General features: G+C 62.7%; 1 protein-coding gene across 4 annotated transcripts in view; it reads right to left on the bottom strand.

Moving 5' to 3' along the window:
• LSP1 (lymphocyte-specific protein 1) overlaps window positions 1–16,316 on the bottom strand; it is a 40,608-nt gene extending 24,292 nt beyond the window's left edge. For 2 of the 4 annotated variants that reach the window (XM_015565460.1, XM_015565462.1), the window contains exon 1: window positions 2,546–2,682. In XM_015565460.1, coding sequence (XP_015420946.1) covers window positions 2,546–2,646 — 101 coding nt within the window. In that variant the 5' untranslated portion in view covers window positions 2,647–2,682. Of the gene's footprint in view, window positions 1–2,545; window positions 2,683–16,184 lie in introns of those variants that run through there. The other 2 variants (XM_015565463.1, XM_015565461.1) reach the window with 2 other exon arrangements.
• Window positions 16,317–20,649: the final 4,333 nt, after the last annotated feature.

The raw sequence follows: 20,649 nt of genomic DNA, 5'->3' as shown, positions 1-20,649 counted from the left end.
GCCCTGAGGAGCCTCTTGGAGGGTACCCCTGTCTGCAGAGCGGGCTCCCCCCAACCAGAGAGACGCACTCCAAGGCCTGGCGGGCACAGGCTGCCCACAGAGCCGGGCCCTGGCTGGGGCGACAGGGGCACGGTCCAGGCCTCTGGGAGCCCTAAGCTCGTGGGAGAGAGGCTGCAGACCAATGGGGCCCCGTCTCTGGTTTTCGGGGAGCCTCCTAGAGGAGGGTCAGGGGCATCAGCTCCTTCCCAGCCCCCAGGGGAGGCGAGCGGAGTGAGCTCAGAGCCGCGCCTCTGGGAGAGGGCTCGGCCGCCTGTTTGTGGGTGTCTTCACACCCACAGGGACATCAACCCATCTGGTCTCTGTGGGGCTCCACTGGCCCCTCTGTCCAGCACCCCCTCGTCTTCCCAGCAGGCAGCCCTTGGGGGCCTCTTGTTGGGGGGGGGGTTGCCCTACGCAGAGCCACCAGAGCCAAGGAACCCCCTTCTGCAAGTCTTCCCTGGCCGCCCCACAGAGAATACCAGGGGGGCGCCCCAGCCTTCGCCTCACCTGGGCCTTGACCCCATTGGCCTAGGGTGGCTCCCGACCCCACTATATCCCTTCTCCTGGTTTCTGAACCCTCTCTGTGGGGGCTACTGCCCCAGCCCCTTCCAGGCCAAGCTCCCTGCTCTCCTCAACGACACCCGATATTGCCACCTGCTCCATAATCTCGTTAAGGTCCTCAAATCCCTCCTCCCCAGGCCGGGTCCAGGCAGCACCTCCCTCCCTGCTCTGCCAGGTGCAGGGAACCCAGAGGGGGTGAGGTTTCCTCCGTGCCCTGTAGGTTAGTTTCTGCCAGGAAAACCCCACACCCTCAGGTGGCTCTGGGGCACGGAGGAGGCCCTGCTCTGGGCGTTGATTTGCTGTGGGAGTAGCTGGCCGGAAGCCCTCTAAGCAGCACCCGGGCCTGTGACCGGTCTCGGGGGACAGGGGACACGACGTGAACAGGAAGGGGCAGCAGGTCAGCGCTCAGGCCTCTGGGAGACCTTCCGGGGGGGGGGGCGCAGCCAGGGGAGACCGAAAGGAGCCCTCGCCACAGCCCCCTCTCCCCATGCTCCGCAGAGCCCAGGTGTGCAGCCCCTGCGACCCGCAGCCCCTGCACCTCCTATGGGGGTGCCCTCGAAGGCAGTGGTGTCGGGGGCACTAGCTTCTGTGCATCCCTCTCGCCCACATCCTGTCCGCCGCCCCTGTGAGCTGCCCTCAGGGACAAGCAAGACCTCATCCCGGACTCGGGGGCACTGGGGTCCCACGTGGCCATCCCCCGAGCACCCACAATGCACCTGGCCCTTGGTTCCTGCTGCAACCTTCTCCCCACACCTGTGACGGGGTGGCCTCCTTGGGACCCACACGGGTCCTGGGGACCAGGCTCTGAAATACTGTTGGGGTGACCACTGCCTGCGCCTGCCTAACCTCCCCCCGCGCCCCACCTCTATCAGTCCAAAGGCCTCCCAGTGGCCGGCGGACCCCCACCATCCGCCTGAACAGCCCGAAGGGAAGGGTACCTCCCCGGAGCAGCCGCCGCCCAGGTGGCCACAAGTAAGTCCAGCCTTAGGGCGCCTGTGACCCCAAAACCTTCCTCAGAGGCACTTGGAGCACTCACAGGTCTTACTTTACAACGTGGGGAGCCCTGGACCCGGGAAGACCCTGCGGAGACTGGAAATGGACCCTCGGGCCTCCCGCCCCTTCACCCCAAGCTCCCCGTCAGAGGGGCCTCAGAGGCTGGGTCAGGGACCGTCCACCTCCGCCCAGAGCAGGGTCCAGCGTGCAGCCAAGCGGCTGTCCCTCGCTCCGGCCGGGTGTCCTACCTCTCGTGATGTGCTCCATGGTCAGTCTCTTCCACACCTCAGCCCCCTGACCAGCCACCCGGCCGGGCTTGGGGTCGGAGGTCAGTCCTCCCGCTTTGGGTTCTCCGGCCTGCAGGCTCTGGCAGGGCTGTGCAGGGCTGGCCCGGCTTTCGGCCCTCCCTCCGCCCTCCACACTGTGCACAGGTCTCTCCATCCCCTCCGTGTCACTGACCACACGCTGCAGGGCCGCGGCCAAGTGCCACGCAGCCCCGAGACCTCCCAGGCGCCCCGCCCCTGCGCTCAGCATCCTGCGCACCAGACGTCGCCCCTGCCCCCGGACACCCACGCCCAGCGTGGCTCGGCCCGACCTCCCAGGACTGGACTGGGGGCTGACCGCACGGTCCCCCGATGGACCAGCAGCCCCGGCCGCACCTCCAAGTCCAGCCCAGCCTCCAGGAGAGCCGGGCACTGTGGAGCCGGCTGGGACTGCCTGGCACGGCTCTCGAGCGCTCACGAGGCCAGGCCTTGGCACGTTCCCTGACACGCGACTGGTGGCTGGCACCGGCTGGAGCCTCTCCATCCCTTCCCCGTTCTGCCTGCCCAGTGCCCAGACCCACCGCACACCCGAGCCCCACGCATGGCTCTGCCCACAGTCACTGCCGAAACGCTTCTCCCGTGGGTCCTGCCCCGGGGTCTGAGCACGGGACCCGAACCTGGCTGCCCACCTGGCACCGGACCACTTATCTGTTCTGCCTCTGCCCTCCCAGGGAGCCCTCGACCCCCAAGTGCACGAAGCAGCCAGACCCTCTGCCGGATGCCTCCACATGGCAGCTGCTCCCAGAGCCCTGAGCACCCCCCTGGCCCCCAGCCTCTCTCTGAAGCCATCCTAGCTCCCCGGTGCCTCAGCTGATTGCTGGGCGGGGGCACAGAAAGATCAGGGCTTTGCCACCAGCTCGGCCCTCGTTCGGTCTCCATCCTGCCACGTCCTGTCTGTGTGTCCTCCTTCCGCCGACCCAGAGAGGAGGGCAGGCCCCTGACTACCCTGGGCCTCGCTTCCTGGGAGCACACACAGGGATGTGGAGTGGACAACAGTGGCCCCATGTCCCACCGGCTGAGGTCAGGTGGACACGCCCTGGCCCTCAGCCCCGAGGTCCCGGCCGGAGCTGAAGCCCAGCATGTGGCTCCTATGGCCACCCTCCCATCAGCCCGTCACTGACGAAGAAACGGAGGCTTAGAGGTGCAGCATCTTCCTGGGGATTCCAAACCCACAGCCCCCAGGAGCAGGTGGGGGGCAGCAGGCAGTGGCAGGCCGGGTCCCTACTCGGGGTGCAGAGACTCCCCGCTGTGCCCCCACCCTTTCCTCCGCCCTCTCTCTGTCCCACCTGCTTCCACCCCCTTCCCCCCAGCTCCCACCTGCCCCGAGGCGCAGGAGCAGGCACTAGACGGTGCTGCCCACCCCCTGGGGTCTCCACCTCCCCGCCTGCCCCTCTGGTCTTCCTCGGCTGTATGGGGACAACGTGGGGGGGGCGGCCAACATTGGGGGCACCCATAGCCCCTCAAGCACCCCATCTCCTGCCCCATCCATCCCTTCTCCTCGTTGCTTTCACTTGGTCTCTCCCTCCTCCTGCCCCTGTCCTGGCCTTGTCATTCCAGTCTGTACAGTCGGTCCCTGTCCCCAGAGTGAAACCCTCTTTCTGCCATCACAGAGGCCCCCCGTCCCGACCTCTTCCCTTCTCCCACCACCTGGACATGCCCTGCAGAGCCCGCAGGGCACAAGGCCCCTGCCCCCAGCCTCACCTCAGGACCCATAGGCAGCAGCCCTCCCTCCGGCCACGCTTGCACCTTCTGGGATGTGCCGGGGTCTGACCCCACTCAATGCCCAGGGCCCTGCCCCCCGGGGCCTGCCAAGGGCCTCTCGCTCCTGAGCTCCCACCTGCAGCCGGGTGCCCGCCTGCCCCGGGGCACCTGTGTGGGCTGAGCCCTGGCCACCAACCTGAGCTGAGCTGCTCTGAGGGTGACGAGGGGGTCCTGGGGGCTGGGCCCCTCCAGCCATTCCTTGGGGCCGGGAGCCCCGGGGCACCCTCTCGGCGCTCTGGCCAGGGGCTGGGGCTGCTTCAGGTGCCCGGGGCAGCTTCAGGTCCCTGGAGCACCCTGGCGCCGCATGCCGCTCTGCCCTGCTCCTGTTCCCAGGCTGCAGCTGGAGCCCGGCCTGAGCCTCAGCCGCTGGGCTCCTGCCCTGACGCCCTGCCCAGGGGGCTGGGCCACTTGGTCCCCGTGCCCCCTGCTGCTGGCTCGCCTGCTCCCGGGCAGCACCCACTCTGGTTGACAGACCCCGGGTCCCCAGGCAGTGCCGCCCACCCAGCGCCCGGCCCTGCCAACGCGGGGGGCCACCCCACCCCCGGGCCTGGGCCTTGGGTGGGCCCGAGGCAGCCACGCCCCTTTGGACACTGTGGTTTGGAGGCCTGGCTCCCCTAGCCCCTTCGGCAAGCCCGGCGGACTGCCGGCCCCGTCCTTGCCCTGCTGGCCACCTCGGGCTCCCTGGAGGCCCCCGGTAGGGCGGCCAGATGAGAGCCGGGCACGGAGATCGCCCTGGAGCTCGTGGAGGACGGGCCCTCGGGGGCGGCAGAGAAGCCCCCACCAGGGCTCCTTCCGCCGGCAGAGCCTCCCCGGGGACCGGGAGCCCGGATGCCATAAGAACGCCAGCCTCCGTGCTCTGTGCCAGCCCAGCCCCCACCTAACAAAGCCAGGCCCCATGACGGGATGACCAGGCAGGAAGCCCAGAGTTCGGTGACTTCGGGGAAACAAGCAGTCGGGGTCCCCTGCCTCCCTCTCAGCGTCCCTCACAGTGGCCTGGCCCGAGGGGAGCCTCGAGTCCCTCGGGGGTGCAGGGGGCGGAGGGAGATGCGTGTGCGGCAGGGGGCACTCCTGGGGTGGGGGGGCAGCCAGGAGCGGCCAGCTTGGCAGATGGTGAGGAGCTGGAGTCTGGGCGGCCACAGGCCTGGCCGCAGCCCCAGGAAGACGCCAGATTTAGACGAGAAATAGCTGCTGGTGCCCGGCTTGTCCCAGAGAGAGTCCACGTCCCCGCTGGCGTCCCTTCCCTGCCCGGCGCCAAGGCGTGGGTCCTGGGGAGCCCAAGCAGCCCGCAGTGAAAGAGGGGGTGATGCCAGGGGCCGGGCGGCACTGCCCACTCCCACCGCAGCCCTGGGAGAGGGCAGCCCCTCAGGTCCGGCTCTCACCTGTCAGACCCACCATGAGGGCACGGCGCGCAGGGTCTCGGCCTGGCAGGGCTTCGCGAGTCCCTGTGGGTGTCACCGGGTCCCGGCCTGGAGGGCGTGGGCTCCGCACCTGCCCGTGGGCACCTCCGCGCCACTCAGCGGCTCTGCTCACAGTCGCGGGGCAGACATGGTCTGTCTTCTTTATAAGGGACTCTCCTGCTCCCCACATCCCACAGGGGGAGTTCCCAAGGAGTTCCCAGGGACACTTCCTGTGCCCCAGCCCACTGGCCAGCCACCGCAGGCCCTCCTGCCTCGTGCCCACGCTTGCCCCCACCCCCAGCGGAGCTGGAGGTGTACCATCCGCACCCTGTCCATGCCCCCTGCGCCCCCAGGCAGCAGCCTGATGCTGGGCAGGGAGCTCCCTGGAGGGCTACAGGGTGACCCCTGGAAGGACACATCCCGGCCGGGCAGGCTCCGCAAAGGACTCCAGGGTCCCCCGAGGAACAAGCACATGGGGCTGCCCGGGAGCCCCCTGCAGGGCCCCGCCGACCCCGGCCCGGTCCCTCCTGGTGGCCGTCCTTGAGCCGAGCCGCTGTGGGGCTGGGAGAGAGCCGTCACCTGGTGTTTTCAGGGGCCTGGAGCCGGAGCTGCTGAGCCCACGCTCACCCCGTCCCTGCCTCCTCCCAGAGTCCGGGCTGCGGTGGGCCTGGGGATGCCCAGAGATGCCCACCCGGGAGCTTGCCAGCACAGGAGGCAGGGAGCCGGCGTGTGGCCTGGCACAGGAGGACAGTGCTCCCAGCCTGAGGGGAGCCTGGCAGGCACCTGGAGGAGGCAGCATTTCAGCTGGGCCTTAGATGCCTGGAAGGGCTCAGGAGGAGGAAGGGCATTGCAGGCGGCTCAGAGGGAGGTGGTGATTGTGCTCTCAGCCTGCCTCCCGCCCAGCCCTGCGGGGTCTCTGGCCTTTGCTGCTGCTCTCTCTCCGCAGCCCTGCGAGGCAGGTGCCACCGCACCATGACTTTACAGAGGAGGAAACTGAGGCCCAGAGAGGACAGGGCACTGGCCCGAGGCCCGAGCCTGCAGGAGCCAGGATTTGAGTCCGGCCAAGCACTCCCCAAGGCCCCGGTGCCGCCCACGCCGAGCTGGTGCTGAAGGTGCACGGCTGCAGGGCCCAGCCCCACCCTCTGTAAAGCAAGGGTGCCCGGGGGCTTCCTGAGGCCAGTGGGCTGCAGGTGAGGCCTCGGAGCCGTGCGAGGAGGAGCCTCCCTTCCGGGAGCACTGGGCCAGGCAGAGCCCCGGCGCCTCTGGGGCAGAGCAGCACCTCCTGAGGCCCGGGGCGCAGGTGGGTGGGAGAGCTGGAGCCCCGGTGGGTGTGCACACCTGCACGCAGCCCCGCCGGCTTGGCACCCCTCACCTGCCCACAGCGCAGGGGCAGCTCCTGCTGGGCAAGGCTGGGAGAACCTTTCCAGGCTCGGCCCAGGCTCCGTGGGTGCCAATCGTCTGTGGGTGGTGCCGGCGCGGACATCCTGCCCTGCCCTCCGTGCCCGGTCTGGGCCGGGAGGGACCTACCTCAGGAGGCTGTCCAGGCCCTGTCTGCTAGGGTTCCTCCTCAGGGCGCCGAGCTGCTCGTGCTGCTGGTGGCCGCCTGGCCGGCGACCTGGCCTGACCCCCACCCTGGGGACATGTGGCGCCTTCTTCAAAGGCCTGCGGGCCCTGGTCTGCTGCCCTCCTCCTGCTCCTCCTCCTGCAGCTCGGACCCCTCTCTCCCCCTTCTCCTTCTCTTCTCTTCTCCTGGCCTGCCTTCCCTTCTCCTCCTTCACACCCTCTGCCCTGACCCTCCATCCCCAGCTGCTCTCTCTGCCTGCTGGTCTGTCCTGGGCCCTCTGGCCCCTGGGGGGCTCCTGGGCTGGCTCCCTCTGGGCTCTCCAAATGCCCCCTGTCCCCCCTCTCGGGGCCTCTGGACTCTGTGGGTCTCTGGGCCCCCTCCTCCTTCAGGCTTAGCAGCTGCTTCCTTTTTGTCCCCCCACCCAACCCCCCAGTCTGCCCGCCTCGGTCTCTTCCACCTCCAGGGTCCCCTCCTTCCCAGACTAGTAAAAATGTCGGAGAGGAGCCCTCCCAGCCCAGCAGCCGGGCTCAGTGGGACCTGACGGCCACCCTGCCAGCCGCCCCCGGCCTCACTTGCTCCTCTTCCTCGTCACCTCTGCTCCCCTAGCTCAAGGGGTGTCTGGTCCCACATCTGCCCCCCATCCCTTCAAGCCTTTCTCCTTGCCTGGCCTGGCCTGGCCCGCGTTCTGGCCTCCTCTCCCTCCCTCCTGCATCTGTCTTTTGGGTCCAGCTCCCCTGCCTGCCCCCACCCTGCCAGCCGCCCCCGGCCTCACTTGCTCCTCTTCCTCGTCACCTCTGCTCCCCTAGCTCAAGGGGTGTCTGGTCCCACATCTGCCCCCCATCCCTTCAAGCCTTTCTCCTTGCCTGGCCTGGCCTGGCCCGCGTTCTGGCCTCCTCTCCCTCCCTCCTGCATCTGTCTTTTGGGTCCAGCTCCCCTGCCTGCCCGCTCCCCCCCTGCCTCGCCTTCCCCTGCCCTGCCTGCTCCTGGGCCCTCGGCACCTTCCCTCTCATTCCCTGTCTCCCTGGTCCCAAACGCAGCCCTTGTCTCCTCTCTCTCTCCCTTCCTCCCTCCCTCCCTCTCCCTCCCTCCTCTTCCCTCCCTCTGGGTGCTCCATTTTCCTTTGTTTATTCCCAGCCCTCAGCTCCTTTTATCACCTCAAGGGGGAGGCCGGGCACCCCAGGGATCCTCTCTGCTCCCCAAATGGGGAGGCTCTGCCCTCCCCGGCCCCCACCCCCAGCCTGCCCTGGGCGGTCAGAGCAGTGAGACCCCTAGGGGCCACCACCAACCAGCCTCTCTGGGTTGGTGTCCACGCTCCTGAGAAGTGGCCACTGGGCACAGGTCAGCGTGGTGCCCTGGCCAGCCGGCCGTGGCCCCTGGCCCTTTGGCCAAGGCCCCGGAGAAGCAGCCCAGCCCACTGTTTGTCTGGTTGGGCTTAGTCACGGTGACTCACTGGAGGCTAGTGGCCGGACAAGGCGGGGACGGGCCCACTCGTGGGGAGGCACTGAGGGAGCAGCCTCCCCCCGGGGCGCACCCGCGGGCCAACATGCACATGGCCCCAGAGGTGGACACCACTGCGCCCATGGCTCGGATGGGGAAACCGAGGCTCAGACTGGATTCCAAGGTCTCAGAGCCAGGGCCTGGTGGAGCCAGAACCACAAGCCAGGTCTGTGGCCTGCTGGCTACCTTGGCACGGCCCAGAGACGCCGTCCTGTGCCTGAGGCCCGGCCTGCCCCTCCAGGCCCAAAACCACTCCTAGGGGATATGTGAGTGGGCAGAGGGCAAGGCAATGACCGCCCTGGCAAGAGGGCAACAGGGCAAACGGGTCCCTGTGTGAAGGCAGTTGTGTTGAGGTGGTGGCAACAGCCGGGAAAATTCCACATGGGCCCATAGCTCGGCCCGCAGTGACTCAGGTGGCGGCGGCTGGTGGAGACTCCGTGGGGGTCAGGAAGTCCATGGGGGTAGGGAAGTCCCCCCATGAGGGGAGCCCAAGCCTCTTCCCTTGCCCCGCACAGCCCAGGAGGAGCTAAGAAGTGGGGAGTGCCCACGGCTGGCCCTGCGTCCAACCAGCGTGTGGAGACCTCGGGGCTCTGGTGGAATGAGGAGGGTGGGGGCGCAGGGCCAGGACCCAGCAGGTCGCCCAGGAGGTGAGCCTGGGCTACACTTCCATCTCAGCCGGCCCACCACCCCCTTGCCTCCTGCTCTCAGTTCTGGAACCTCAGTCGCCGCCAGGACTGAAATCTGCCAAGGCATATTTTGGTTCAATAGCAGGAAAAATATTCCCACCAGGGAAGGCTGCCTTGGGATTATGGGAAGTTCCTGATATTAAGAACTTAGTACGGACTCACACAGCTTCCTCTCAGGAATATTGGTGAGTGAGAGGTGTCAAGGACGATCTTCACGTGCAGTGGCCGTGACTCATAGTTTTACAACCAGGGCATGTCCTCACAGGGACAATAAGGTCGAGTATTTGACCTCAATACTATTATTTTTCCATCCACCAATCCACTCATCCTCCCATCCATTCACTCACTCACCACCCATTCATCCTCCAGTCCATCCTCTATCCATCATTCATCCATCCATCCTCTATCCATCATTCATCCAACCATTCATCCATCATCCATCCATCCTTCCATTCATCCATTATTCTCCCGTCCATCCTCTATCCATCATCTATCCTCCGTCCATTTACCCACTCATCCATCCATCCATCTATTCATCCATCAATCCATTTATCCATCCTCTCTCTATAGCTGTCTTTCCATGTATTATTTATTAATCCATCAATTTTTCAATATATCTAGATATTCAACTATTCAAATAAACACAACATATCCTGCAAGTGGGTACATATGTATTAATGGATGCTTGAAAATAAGAACAATATATCATTTCATCAATCTATTCATTCAAGTGTCTATCAATACATATGTACCTATGTCCATCTATCTCCCTTTCCAAGTCTTTATTGAGTGAGTATCCATCTATCCATTCATTCATATACACATACATATACACATACATATATACATACACGCATTCATATATACATCCAGCCATCTATCTACATGTCTTAAAACATATAAAACACTTACAAGAAGCATTCAAATTATCCATCAATTTGGAACATAATAACCACTCAATATATGTCAATTACTCTTATTTATATGTTATCCATCAATTTGTGTATCTACTTGCCCAGCTACCCAACCAGTGAATTATCTGTTTATTCTTTAATACATCCTTCTATCTCTTCAAATACCTCCTATCTCTTCATATATTCTTCTGTCCTTATTTTTATTCAACTCTCCAAATATTTTGGTGTTTATTCATCCCATTCCTACATCCATTCATATATCTGTCCAGCCACCCCTATGTCCACCCCTCTTTCCATCTAGCAACTCATACACCCTACTGTGCATAGATACACACACGTATGCCCTTCCTTATACGTATTTGCCCATCATGTCACCCAGGAAGCCCCCGAAGAGCTAATGCTTAAAGCAGTTGCTGATACAGAGCAAACCTTGAATCAATGTTGCTTACGATTGTTTTCATCCATCCAGTAACCCATGTCTCACCCAACCATTTATCTCCATATAACTGTCCATCTGTCCATAGATTTTTCAGCAAATTTATTAAACACTGTGTACATGTTTAGGTGCTGGGAATTCAGCATTAATTAAGTCCCTGTTCTCTCACAAGGCTGACATTTTTGTGGGAACAAAAAAAGTAGATGTTTACTGTGATAGATCAGATGATGGCAGATGCCATAGAAAACGTAATCCGGGGTCTGAGGATATGGAGAACTGGAAGGGATTGGTATTTTGTATATAATAGTCAAGAAAGCCTCCCAGGAAGGAGTCGGCCTTTCCTTATTGGAAAAGAGACTTGCCCACTGGTGGGTGAAAGAGAAAACAGTGAGTGAAAAATTCCTGACTCAGCTGTGTTTGTTCATCACTCTATCTCTTAAATAGTTTACCTAGCGTCAGCCATATGTGCATTTACTCACTATCTATCTTTCCATCTGTCTCTCTTTCTAATTTGCCCATCTCTCCACCTAAAAATCCATTTGTCATTCATATCCATCCATAGGTTATCATCCAATAACCTTTTATTCATCTGTCCAGTTATTTATCTGTTTACATTTCATCTATCAGTTCACCCATCCTTATTTCTATCCCATGTGTCCATTTACTAATTCATCCATCCATCTATACATCCACCCATCCGTTTGTTCATCTATCCATCCATTCATCCATCTCTTGGTATACCTGCTCATTCATACATCCTAGGTTGATTATTAGCTTGACACACACAGGTCCAAAACAGTACCCATTTCATAGGCTAATGTTTGTGTCATATATGTTGTGAAGTATTCTAAATATTATGTCTGTGCTTATCTATCTATCTATCCACCCATCCATTTATCCATGTCTATGTCTATTTATATATACATCCAGTATTCCATTTATCCACTCAGATGGCCAAACATCTATCCATTTGCCTATCTAATACTGCTACTTCTACTACCACTACAACCACCACCATCACCACCATCACCATCACCACCACCACCATCACCTTCACCACCACCATCATCACCACCACCACTACAGTCAACATCACTACCACCATCACCACCTGGGAGGGTGGGATTAGGTGGCCAGGAATGGCCTTCGGAGCTAAGTAAGCTGTGAGCTCTCTGGGAGAAGGGGTTCCTGGCAGGTGGAAATGCGAGTACAAAGACTGTAGCCGGACCTCAGGGAGCCCTGAGCAGCCCCCCACAGCCTAGTCACCATCACACCCCGAAGGAGCTGCAGCGTGCAGCCGGCCCCAGTCACCATCGCCATTGCCGTCACCGTCACTGTCACCATCACTGCAACCATGAGCAGCAAGGCCGAGACCCAGCAGGCAGCCCAGACCCTATCATCACACGGCAACCGTGAGCAGCAAGGCAGCCGCCCCAGCCACCATCACCATCACCATCACAATCACCACCACCATCACCATCACCATCACAATCACCACCACCATCACCATCACCATCACCATCAACATCACCACCACCATCATCACCGCCATCATCACCACCACCACAAGCTAAAATTTATGAGGAATTATGTGCCAGAGACTTTTTAAGTGCTTTTCTTTATTATATAATCTTCATAAAACCCCAATGGGGTAGGTAGTATACTATTTTAATGAGGAAACTGAGGTGCAGAGAGTTAAGCAACTTGCTCAAAGTCACATACATCCATTTTAATTCCTTTCATAAGTCAATCATATATAGTTTATCACTACTTTCTGCCATCAATTTATCACCTGTTTTTCCATATAGTCAACTGGCCATTCACCCATTGATCTATCCATTCATCTACCCATCCATTCACTCATCCAAACATATGTAGATATGTTCTCCTATCCCTCCATTTATTCTTTATCCATCCATCACCCATCATTCATCCACCTATGCATCCATTCATCCCCTTACCTACCCATCTATCCATCCATCCACCCATCTACCTACTCATACTTTTCTCCATCATTGAGTCTCTTATTTTCCTTTCTTTCTTTCTTTTGTGACTAAGCCCTGGTTCATAAGCTTGTGACCCAAGATGACAAGAGAGCAAACCCTCATGGCCCAGCAGACTGAATGCCACCATAGAGCCTAAGCAGGGACTGGAAAAGCAAAATTTGTCCTCTTATTTAGACATTGTCATCACCCCACACACCCACACCCACTCCCACATACATGCTCACGGAGCAGCCACCCAGTGAAGGGGCTACAGCAGTGAGGTCCCATGCGGGCAAGGAGAGTGGGTCAGGGCTGGTGGCCTCCGTGGCTCCTGGGGGACCCTGATAGAGAGGTGCTCTGACTTTCAGGGGAGACCGTCTGTCTCACGTGTGCCTCGGTTCAGTAAAGGGAGAGGGCAGGGTGGCAGGCGGTAGAGGGAATGAGGCGCTGGGGTTCGGGTTAGGGCTGGGACCAGGAGGGGCTGAAAGCTTCTTTCTGGATTCTTCTGAATGAACTGGCTAGATCCCTCAGTCCCAAGTCCATTTCGTTTCTTTTCTTTTTGGTTAATCCTCACTCAAGGACATTTTCCCATTGATTTTTAGAGAGAGTGGAAAGGAGAGGGAGGGACAGAGAGAAAATCAATGTGAGAGAGACACATCGATTGGTTGCCTCCTGCCTGTGCCTCGACCAGGGCTGGGGAACCTGCAACCAAGGTACATGCCCTTGACCGGAATCGAACCCAGGACCCTCCAGTCCACAGGATGATGCTCTTTCCACTGAGCTACACCAGATAGGGTGGCCCCTAATCTTTAAGACGCCCTTCGGAAGCCCTGGGCAGAGCATCCCTGATGCAGTGGGCGGGGCGGAGACAGGGAGGGGCGGGGCTTGGAGAGAGCCAGTGTCATTTCTGCTTTCTGGGCAGGTCCCCGGGGGCCTCCATGCTGTGCCCTAGTCCATGTGCATCCCCAAAGCCCCGCCCTTACCCCAGTGGCACTGCGTGGGGTTATCGAACACCTGCCAGGGCAGTCCAGCCACTCCTGGGTCCCCCGAGACCTTGCTGGGTCCCTGGCATCCCAACCTGGAGCCCACAGAGCCTGTAGGACAGTGGAGCCAGGGAGCGCCCTCCAAGCCAGGGCCCCGCAGGGCCTGTCCAGGGCCCGCTGCTGCCCAGCTGCCTAGACGGCGGTTCGGCCGCGAGGCCAGTGTTCCCACCTGTGAGATGGGGGGTCTGGCTGTGCCTCCCTGGACTCCACAAGGGCCACCTCGGGTTGAAGAATCAGGGCAGCCTGGCCTGGGGAGCGAGCTCACAGTCCAAGCGGCCAGGATCCCCCCTGTGCAGATGGGGAAACTGAGGCCTCCGGTGGGGGCTTATTTGTCCAGAAAGTCCTGACTCTGCTGCCAGCCTCTGATGCCAGTCCTCCCCCCAGGCTCTGCCCACCCTTCTCCTCCCGCTGGCACTTGGGACTCAGGGCCGGGAAAGCAGGGCCCCTGGGCTCGACCCCAGCCCTGCTGGCAGGGGCTCCAAGGGCCTCTACCCATTGCCACCCACGGGCCCACTGCTCTGGCTCCCTCGGAGGGAAACGAGGCAGAGGCAGGCCAGTGAGTGTGGAGGACAAGACAGCATTGAGCCAGCCCTCATACCACCCAGGCGAGGAGAAGTCTGCCGGGCCTGGTCCCCAGACCCTCTGGCCACTGCCCCGGGCCAGCGCTGTTGAACGAGGAGGCAGATGAGCCCCAAGAAAAGGTGGGTGCGGGAAAGGATTTTTCACTTGCTGAATCAGCAGGGGCGGGGCTGAGCCATCTCTCCCTCTCCCCACCCACGGAGGGAATGTGGAGGGTCCAGATGGAGGGTGGGGGAGCCAGGACCTCCGCAGCCTCGCAGGAGGCAGCACCCAGAGCCTGGGCTGAGCGCCACCTCCCACCCTGAGACGCCTCCAAGGCCCCAGGCCCCTGACCAGGGGGAGGAGAGAAGTGGCCCACCTGGGGGTCCCCAGGCCTGATCCAGCTCAGACTGGGCATGAGCCCCTGCCCTCAGGCCCCCAATTCTTCCAGCCCAGCTGCCCCTGCCAGGGTGATTCTGCCCAGCCCTCCCTCCTGCCTAGTGGCCCTGGCACTGCCCGTTGCTCCGGGCCGTGTGCCCCTGTTCCAGGTGGTGTCTGGCCCTGCTGAAGGCAAGGGGGTGAGAGGGCACCGGGGCAAGGCAGCATGGGGGTTCCCACCCCAGGGGCAGTCTGAGGGAGGAGGCCCTATCCTGAGCAGTCCTAGGGGGCAACCCATGTACCCCATTGGAGGGCACAGCCTGCGTGGGGCCGGCGTGCAGGGTGAGGTCCTGAGCCCCAGGCAGGTCTTGGTGGGCAGCGTGTGCAAGTTGGGGAGTAACCCAGCAGACCCAGCCCATGGGGGCTCGGTGGGGCTTCCCAGGCTGCACACCCTCTCCTGGGCATGGGGACTCCCCCGCCCCCTAGGAAAACCCCAGGCACTAAGTCACCTTGTGAAAGGAGAACCCATCACACCCTGAGTCTCGGTTTCACTCTGAAAGGTCGGGGTTGCACACACACCACACGGAGCCGGGGGCGGGGCGGGGGGAGGAGGGAGGTGTCTGCGGTGCCACCCTCTCAGGGTGAGGGTCCGAGGGCCCTCCCAAGACCCCACAGGTGCAGCCTAAGCCCCTAGGACAGGCACCAGGACACCCCGGCTCAGCCGCAGGCCCCCTGCTTTTGCCTGGGCCTGTCCTCCGCCCTCCCTCGGCTTGAGTGACAGCTGGGAGGAGGGGCCAAGGATGGGCCAAGGAGGGAGGCAGGGGTGCCCCGCCAGGCAGCTCCAGCTGTGCCCTTCTATGGGCATGAGGTGCCCAAGGAGCATGGGGAGGCCAGGGTTTGGATAGCACTGACGTGAGGAGCCATTTCTGAGCAGGACACAGCTGTCCCCACTCACCAGCCGGGCGTCTGAACGCACACCGAGCCAGACACGCCAGGGCCGCTGCTCAGCCTCCTGCCCCACCCCACACTCGGCCGCAGACCCTGCACCAGCCCTCACACACACACACACACACACACACACCCACACACACACACACTACCTGCACATCCACACCTTTCTCATGCTCACACTCATGCACACGTGCCATTTCCCCCGTTGTCAGTAAAGGCATCCACACAGCAGCAGGTACTGCTGCCTCCAGCCTCCAGAGGAAGAGTGTGTGTGGGGGGGGGGGGGGGGGCACGACCCAGCAAGCCCGCTCTGAGGCTCCGGGCCCTGCCCTGCTGCCCTTTCCTCCCTCCTGCAGGTCTGGCCATTTCACTCCCTCCCTCTGAGCTGCAGCCCTGCTCCTTCCCTCCTGCTCAGCTGTTCAGCACCCCACTGGTCTCCTCCTGGGCTGGTCTCCACCCCCACAGGCCTCCGCATCCCCCTCAGACATCCCCTGCCCCTGGACGCCCCACTGTCCCCAAGCTTGCCCATTCCCATCTCTTCTGGGACATTCACCCTGGGCCATGGGACTCAACTGAGGTGCTCCCTCCGCCCCCCCACAGCCCTTCCCCCAGGGCTCTGCAAGCACAGCTGCTTCCAGGGGGGCTGCGGGCATTCTTGGCCCAGCCTGGGGGGGCGGGGAGCCACGGCACGGGGCCCTTTTTGCCAGCAACCCACACACAGCCTCTGCCCGTGCCCCTCACATCTCACCCCAACCAACAGCCCTGCATCCGATCGGCGACCTGCGGCCTCCCCAGCCTCCATCACCCCAGGAGACTCTCTGCTGAGCCCCACACATGGGTTCGGAGGGTCCCCAGGTGAGCAACCCCTCTCCTCCAGACCTGGCCCAGCACCAGCCCTGCCGGCCCCGGCCTCAGTCCGCGTCCCTGCGCCCAGCGGTGGCCGTCCAGCCCTCCTGGTCCTGGCCCTGCTCTCGGCCTCTCCCGGGGAGGCCCAGCCGCCCAGGCGGGTCCCAGGAAGGTGCCCCCAGGGCCGTCGACCTCGGGATTGAGCATGACCCCCACGGAAACACCAGCACACGGCCTCCTGTGGGCCCTTACCCTGCACCTCCTTCGTCCACCAGGAGTTCTTCCTGCTCCTCGAAGCCGGGGTGGCCGGCCGCCTCCGCCATGGCCTGGTGCTCAGTGGGACCGGGACCGCTATGTGTGCCGGGCGCTTCCTGGGGCGGCGGCTGAGCCCCCCCCCACTCCTCCCGCCCAGGTTTCACTTCCCCCTTCACTGCAGGTTGAGGTTTGGCTGGGGTTGGGTGTTGTTTTCAGTCTGTTGCTGCAACGGGAGGGACACACAAGCCACCAGGAAGCGTGAAGCAAGTCGTGGGGCCTGGGGGACAAGCCCAGGAAGGTGGGGGAGGGGGCGGGGATGGGGTACCCTTGCGTGCTCCAGAGTCCCAGGGCTGCACAGGAGCCCCCACGCACCTCCAGGACCCCCTTCCCGGGCAGCCGTGGCCTCGAAGGGCCTGTGTGCATCCTGGCTGTCCCGAGCGCCAAGGCGGGCGCAGTTCCGGTCCCTGAGCCACCGAGCTCAGCGTCTTACCACCCAGTGAAATCTGGGTGGGTCCAGTGGCGGAGCTCAGTGGCTGAGTGTCAACCTAGGAGCCAGGAGGTCACGGTTCGATCGCGAGCCACATGCGTTTCTTTGGCCCCTGGAGTGTGGCTCTTCCACAAAATACCGACTTCTGCGCATGGGCCACGAAGTTTCAATTGTACTGTACGTGCGTGCCCACACGTGGTATTTTGTGGAAGAGCCACACTTAAGGGGCCACAGAGCTGCAGTTTGCCGCCCACTGCCCTAACTGCCCTCCCCTGCTGGCCTGATCACCCCTAACCACCTCTGCCTCCGCCCTGGCACCATGGCTTTGTCCGGAAGGTCTCCCGGTCTAATTAGCTTATTACCCTTTTATTAGTGTGTGTGTATATACGAAAGAGACATCTTCCGGGTATGTGCACAGAGCCAGGCCCACCTCCTCCCAAGCTGGGCCATCGCTGGCACCTCTGACCTGCACACCGCGCCCCACGCTCTGCATGCCGCCTGTCTTAGCCCTGCAGGTCTCCCTGTGGCTCCCCATGGTCCCCTCCACTCCCCTGCCCTCACCCTCTGCTCCAGGAGCCCAGACTGACCAGGTGGGCAGATAGTGTCCCAAGCTCTGGGTCGTGGGGGGTCCCTCGGAGGCACAAGCAGGATTGAGGGGACCAGCGGAGCCTGTGTCCAGCCTTTACTGTCCTCCTCTGTGGGGAATGGCCAGACTAGGGGCTCCGAAATCCAAGCCCGGCAGCTGTGCCATGGCAGGGACGTCCCCCCCAAGACCAGGGCTGACCCCTGGGCCCATGAGCCAGGAAGAGGGGAGCCCTGGACCATCTTGTCAAGCCCTGGCCGCCGTGGGCCTGAGGAGTCCACTGGACGGGACGTGGAGGAGCCTCGAGGCCAAAGGGGCAGGACCGAGGCCCATGGTGGGGAAGGCAGTGGCCCTGGGGGTTCACCCACTATTAGCACCGTCAGCCTGGCCACATGGGGCATCATCCTGCCCCCAAACACTGAGGCTTGATCCCCAGGCAGGACACACACAGGAGGGAGCCCATTGATGTTTCCCTCTCAGCCCTTCCTCTCTTCTCTCTCTCTCGCCAAAAGTGTCACTTCCGAGATTCTGATGCAAAAGTCTCTCTCTCTCTCTCTCTCTCTCTGTCCTGGGGTGAGGATTTACAAAAATAAATTTAAAAAAATGTTCAAGCCAGACACAGGGGAGTGAGACCAAGCCCAGTCCCCAGGCCCAGGGAGCGGCTGTGGCCAGGCCGGAGCGCACCCTGTGGGCAGGCAGCCCCCGGGAGGCAGCAGGACCTGTGGTGCTTTTGGATGGGGACTCGGGACCCTGGTACTGGGTCGTGTCAGCCAGGGAAGGCGGACCAGCTGCCTGCAGCTCCGGTCTCCCTCCAGCAGCCATCAGGCCTGTGCAGTGGGGAGGGGGCTCGGCGGCCTTTCTGGGCCCCCAGGTCCTCCTCCCCAAGGAGCCAGAGTCCCGGCTGGTCCTCGGTGTCCAGCGGGCAGAGCAGAGGGCTGAGGCCTGAGGATGGCCGAGGCCCAGGAGCCAGGCCTAGACCCGGTGCCATCGGGACTCAGCCTCACGGCCTCACCTCGGGCAAACATCCATCCCTGCTTCTGCCTCCTCGGCGGCGTCTGGGCCTGGGCAGTGTCCAGGGCGACTGCAGGAAGAAGGACCTTGGTGGTTAGGAGATGGGGGCAGAGACAGGGAGGGGAGAGGCAGGGGGCTGGGGTGTGGTTGCCAAGGGGCCGGGTCTCCTAGTGGCAGCAGGCAGCCGAGAGAGAGGGAAGGCTCGTCTGGGGGGCCCGGTGTGTGCGGCGCCTGAGGCCCCGTCCGCTCCATAGATGATGATGGAGGCCCAGACGCTCCAAGCCCTCGGGGTTAATGGACATCATGGGAGGCTTCCTGGAGGAGGTGACTGTGGTGGGACCTGAAGGTGGGGCGGATGGGCTGCAGGAGAGCCCAGGAGACACTCCAGGCCTCAGCTATGGTGGGCATGGCGTGCCCATGAGGGCAGGGATGAGCGCGCTCACTCCCAGGAGGTGCCAGCGGTCCCTCCTCGCCTGTCTGTCCCCTGAGGCAGGTGAGCTCATCTCCACACCCATTTTATCATTGGGGAAACTGAGGCCCAGCAGCCCATCGGGATGCCACGAGGAGGAGTGAGTGGGGGTCAGGGAGGAGGGATCCGGACAGCAGGGTGACAGAGAGGCCGTGGGGTGTCGGTCACGGGGCCCCCACGGAGCCGGTGCTGGGTCCAGAGGAAGCAGCGTGGGGCAGGTTGCTGTTCTGTTTGCTAAACCGAGAGTCTCCCGCCACCTGAGCCCACAGGTGTGCCCGTCAGCCCCTTTCGCACGGAGCAGCTCCATCTCCTCCCCCGTGTCCTTGTCACCTGCTCTCACCGGGTTGGTTTTCTTTATTTATTTTAATGTTCGTATTGATTTCAGAGAGGAAGGGCCAGGGGGAGAGATAGAAACATCAGTGATGACTGAGGCTTTGATCGGCTGCCTCTTGCACGCCCCCCACTGAGGATCGAGCCCACAACCCGGGCCTGGGCCCTGATGGGAATCGAACCGAGACCTCCTGGTTCCTAGGTCGACGCTCAGCCCCTGAGCCGCGCTGGCCGGGCTCCCAGGCTTGTTTTTCTTACTTCCGTCGTTTTGCCCACTTGTTTGCTTCCAGGCACCCGGACACTCGGGTCCCAGCCTCCCACCCAGACTCCTGCACCCGCTTCCCTCGCTGGGCGCTCCGGCCACCAAAACCCGCTCTTTGAATTCAGAGTCTGCCCTGCCCGCCCTGGCCTCCTCGCAGGATGAGCCCCAAGTGCCCCTCAGCCCTGACACGTGCCCGGCGCCCTGGGGGGTCCCTGCACCTCGAGGCCTGGCTGCTCCCACTGTGCAGGGACATGGCCATCATCCGTGCTTCCCAGCCCGAGGGGAGAGCAAGGGCTGTCCCCCGAGGCCTGGCCTCCCCCTGCGGTAGCTGGAGCCGCTGCCCGGGCAGCAGGCCGCAGGCCGGGCCCAGGGGTGATAAGCCGGCCGGAGCCACAAGGTCACCTGGTGGCAGGGCTGTGGGAGCTACTCGGAGGGCACGGCGGAGCCCAGGCCGCTGCGGCGGGAGCACAGCCTGGGGGAGGCCATCGGGCGCCGTTGACGTCAGTCTCCTGTCCCGGAGGCGGCCAGGCTGGAGGCAGGGCCTCCCCATCTCCGGCCCCGGGCAGATCAATCGCTGGGACCTCGGAGGGCAAGGGCGGCCGACAGCCCCTCCATCACGGCCGCTGGGCCTCCCGGGCTCCCCCGGAGATCTGAGCGGAGGGACCTTGGCGGGCGGCTGTCGCCCCATCTATCACAGCGGAGGCTGACAGCCGCGGCCTTGCCCTGACAGCCCCCATCCGGCCATCACCGACAGTCCCTTGATGTAGGAGGTGGGCCAGGGCCTGGGGCTGAGCAAGAGGGGCCCCGAGCCCTCCTGCTGGGCCCACATGGAGCGGGTTGGCCTGTCCTTTGTCTCTGGGGGGAGCTGGGCCCCGGCCCCTCTGAGCCTGAACCCCCTGGCATAAGCCACCGGGGGCCATCGGGCCCAGGGCTGCCCCACGGTGTCCCCAGGGGAGGCTGTGTGTCTGAGGAGGGCAGCCTGGGAGGAACGGGGAGTGGCCCCCGGCCCGGACTTGTGGTGACGGATTGAGACAGTCTCTGGGTAGACAGGACCCCCTGTGATGCCTGTGCACCCCGACCACGGATCTCACTGTGAGAACTGCTCATACATGCACCAGCCACCGGCCCCAGCGCCGGGGGTCGGGATCGCCCATAGCCAGCCGGGAGCCCTGGCAATGGGCCATGAGCACAGCACCAGCCCTGGGTGCAGGCCGGCCCAGCGGAGTCCACGCTCCGGGCCTTCCTGGTCTGGCCCGAAATTCCCGAGGCCCCTGACGGCTCCCCATGCCCTCGCCCCGGGCTCCCCTGGCACAGGGCCGA

This window comes from Myotis davidii, unplaced genomic scaffold (assembly GCF_000327345.1).
Source record: "Myotis davidii unplaced genomic scaffold, ASM32734v1 scaffold880, whole genome shotgun sequence".
Taxonomy (NCBI): Eukaryota; Metazoa; Chordata; class Mammalia; order Chiroptera; family Vespertilionidae; genus Myotis; species Myotis davidii.
This window is presented reverse-complemented; position numbering and strand designations above follow the sequence as displayed.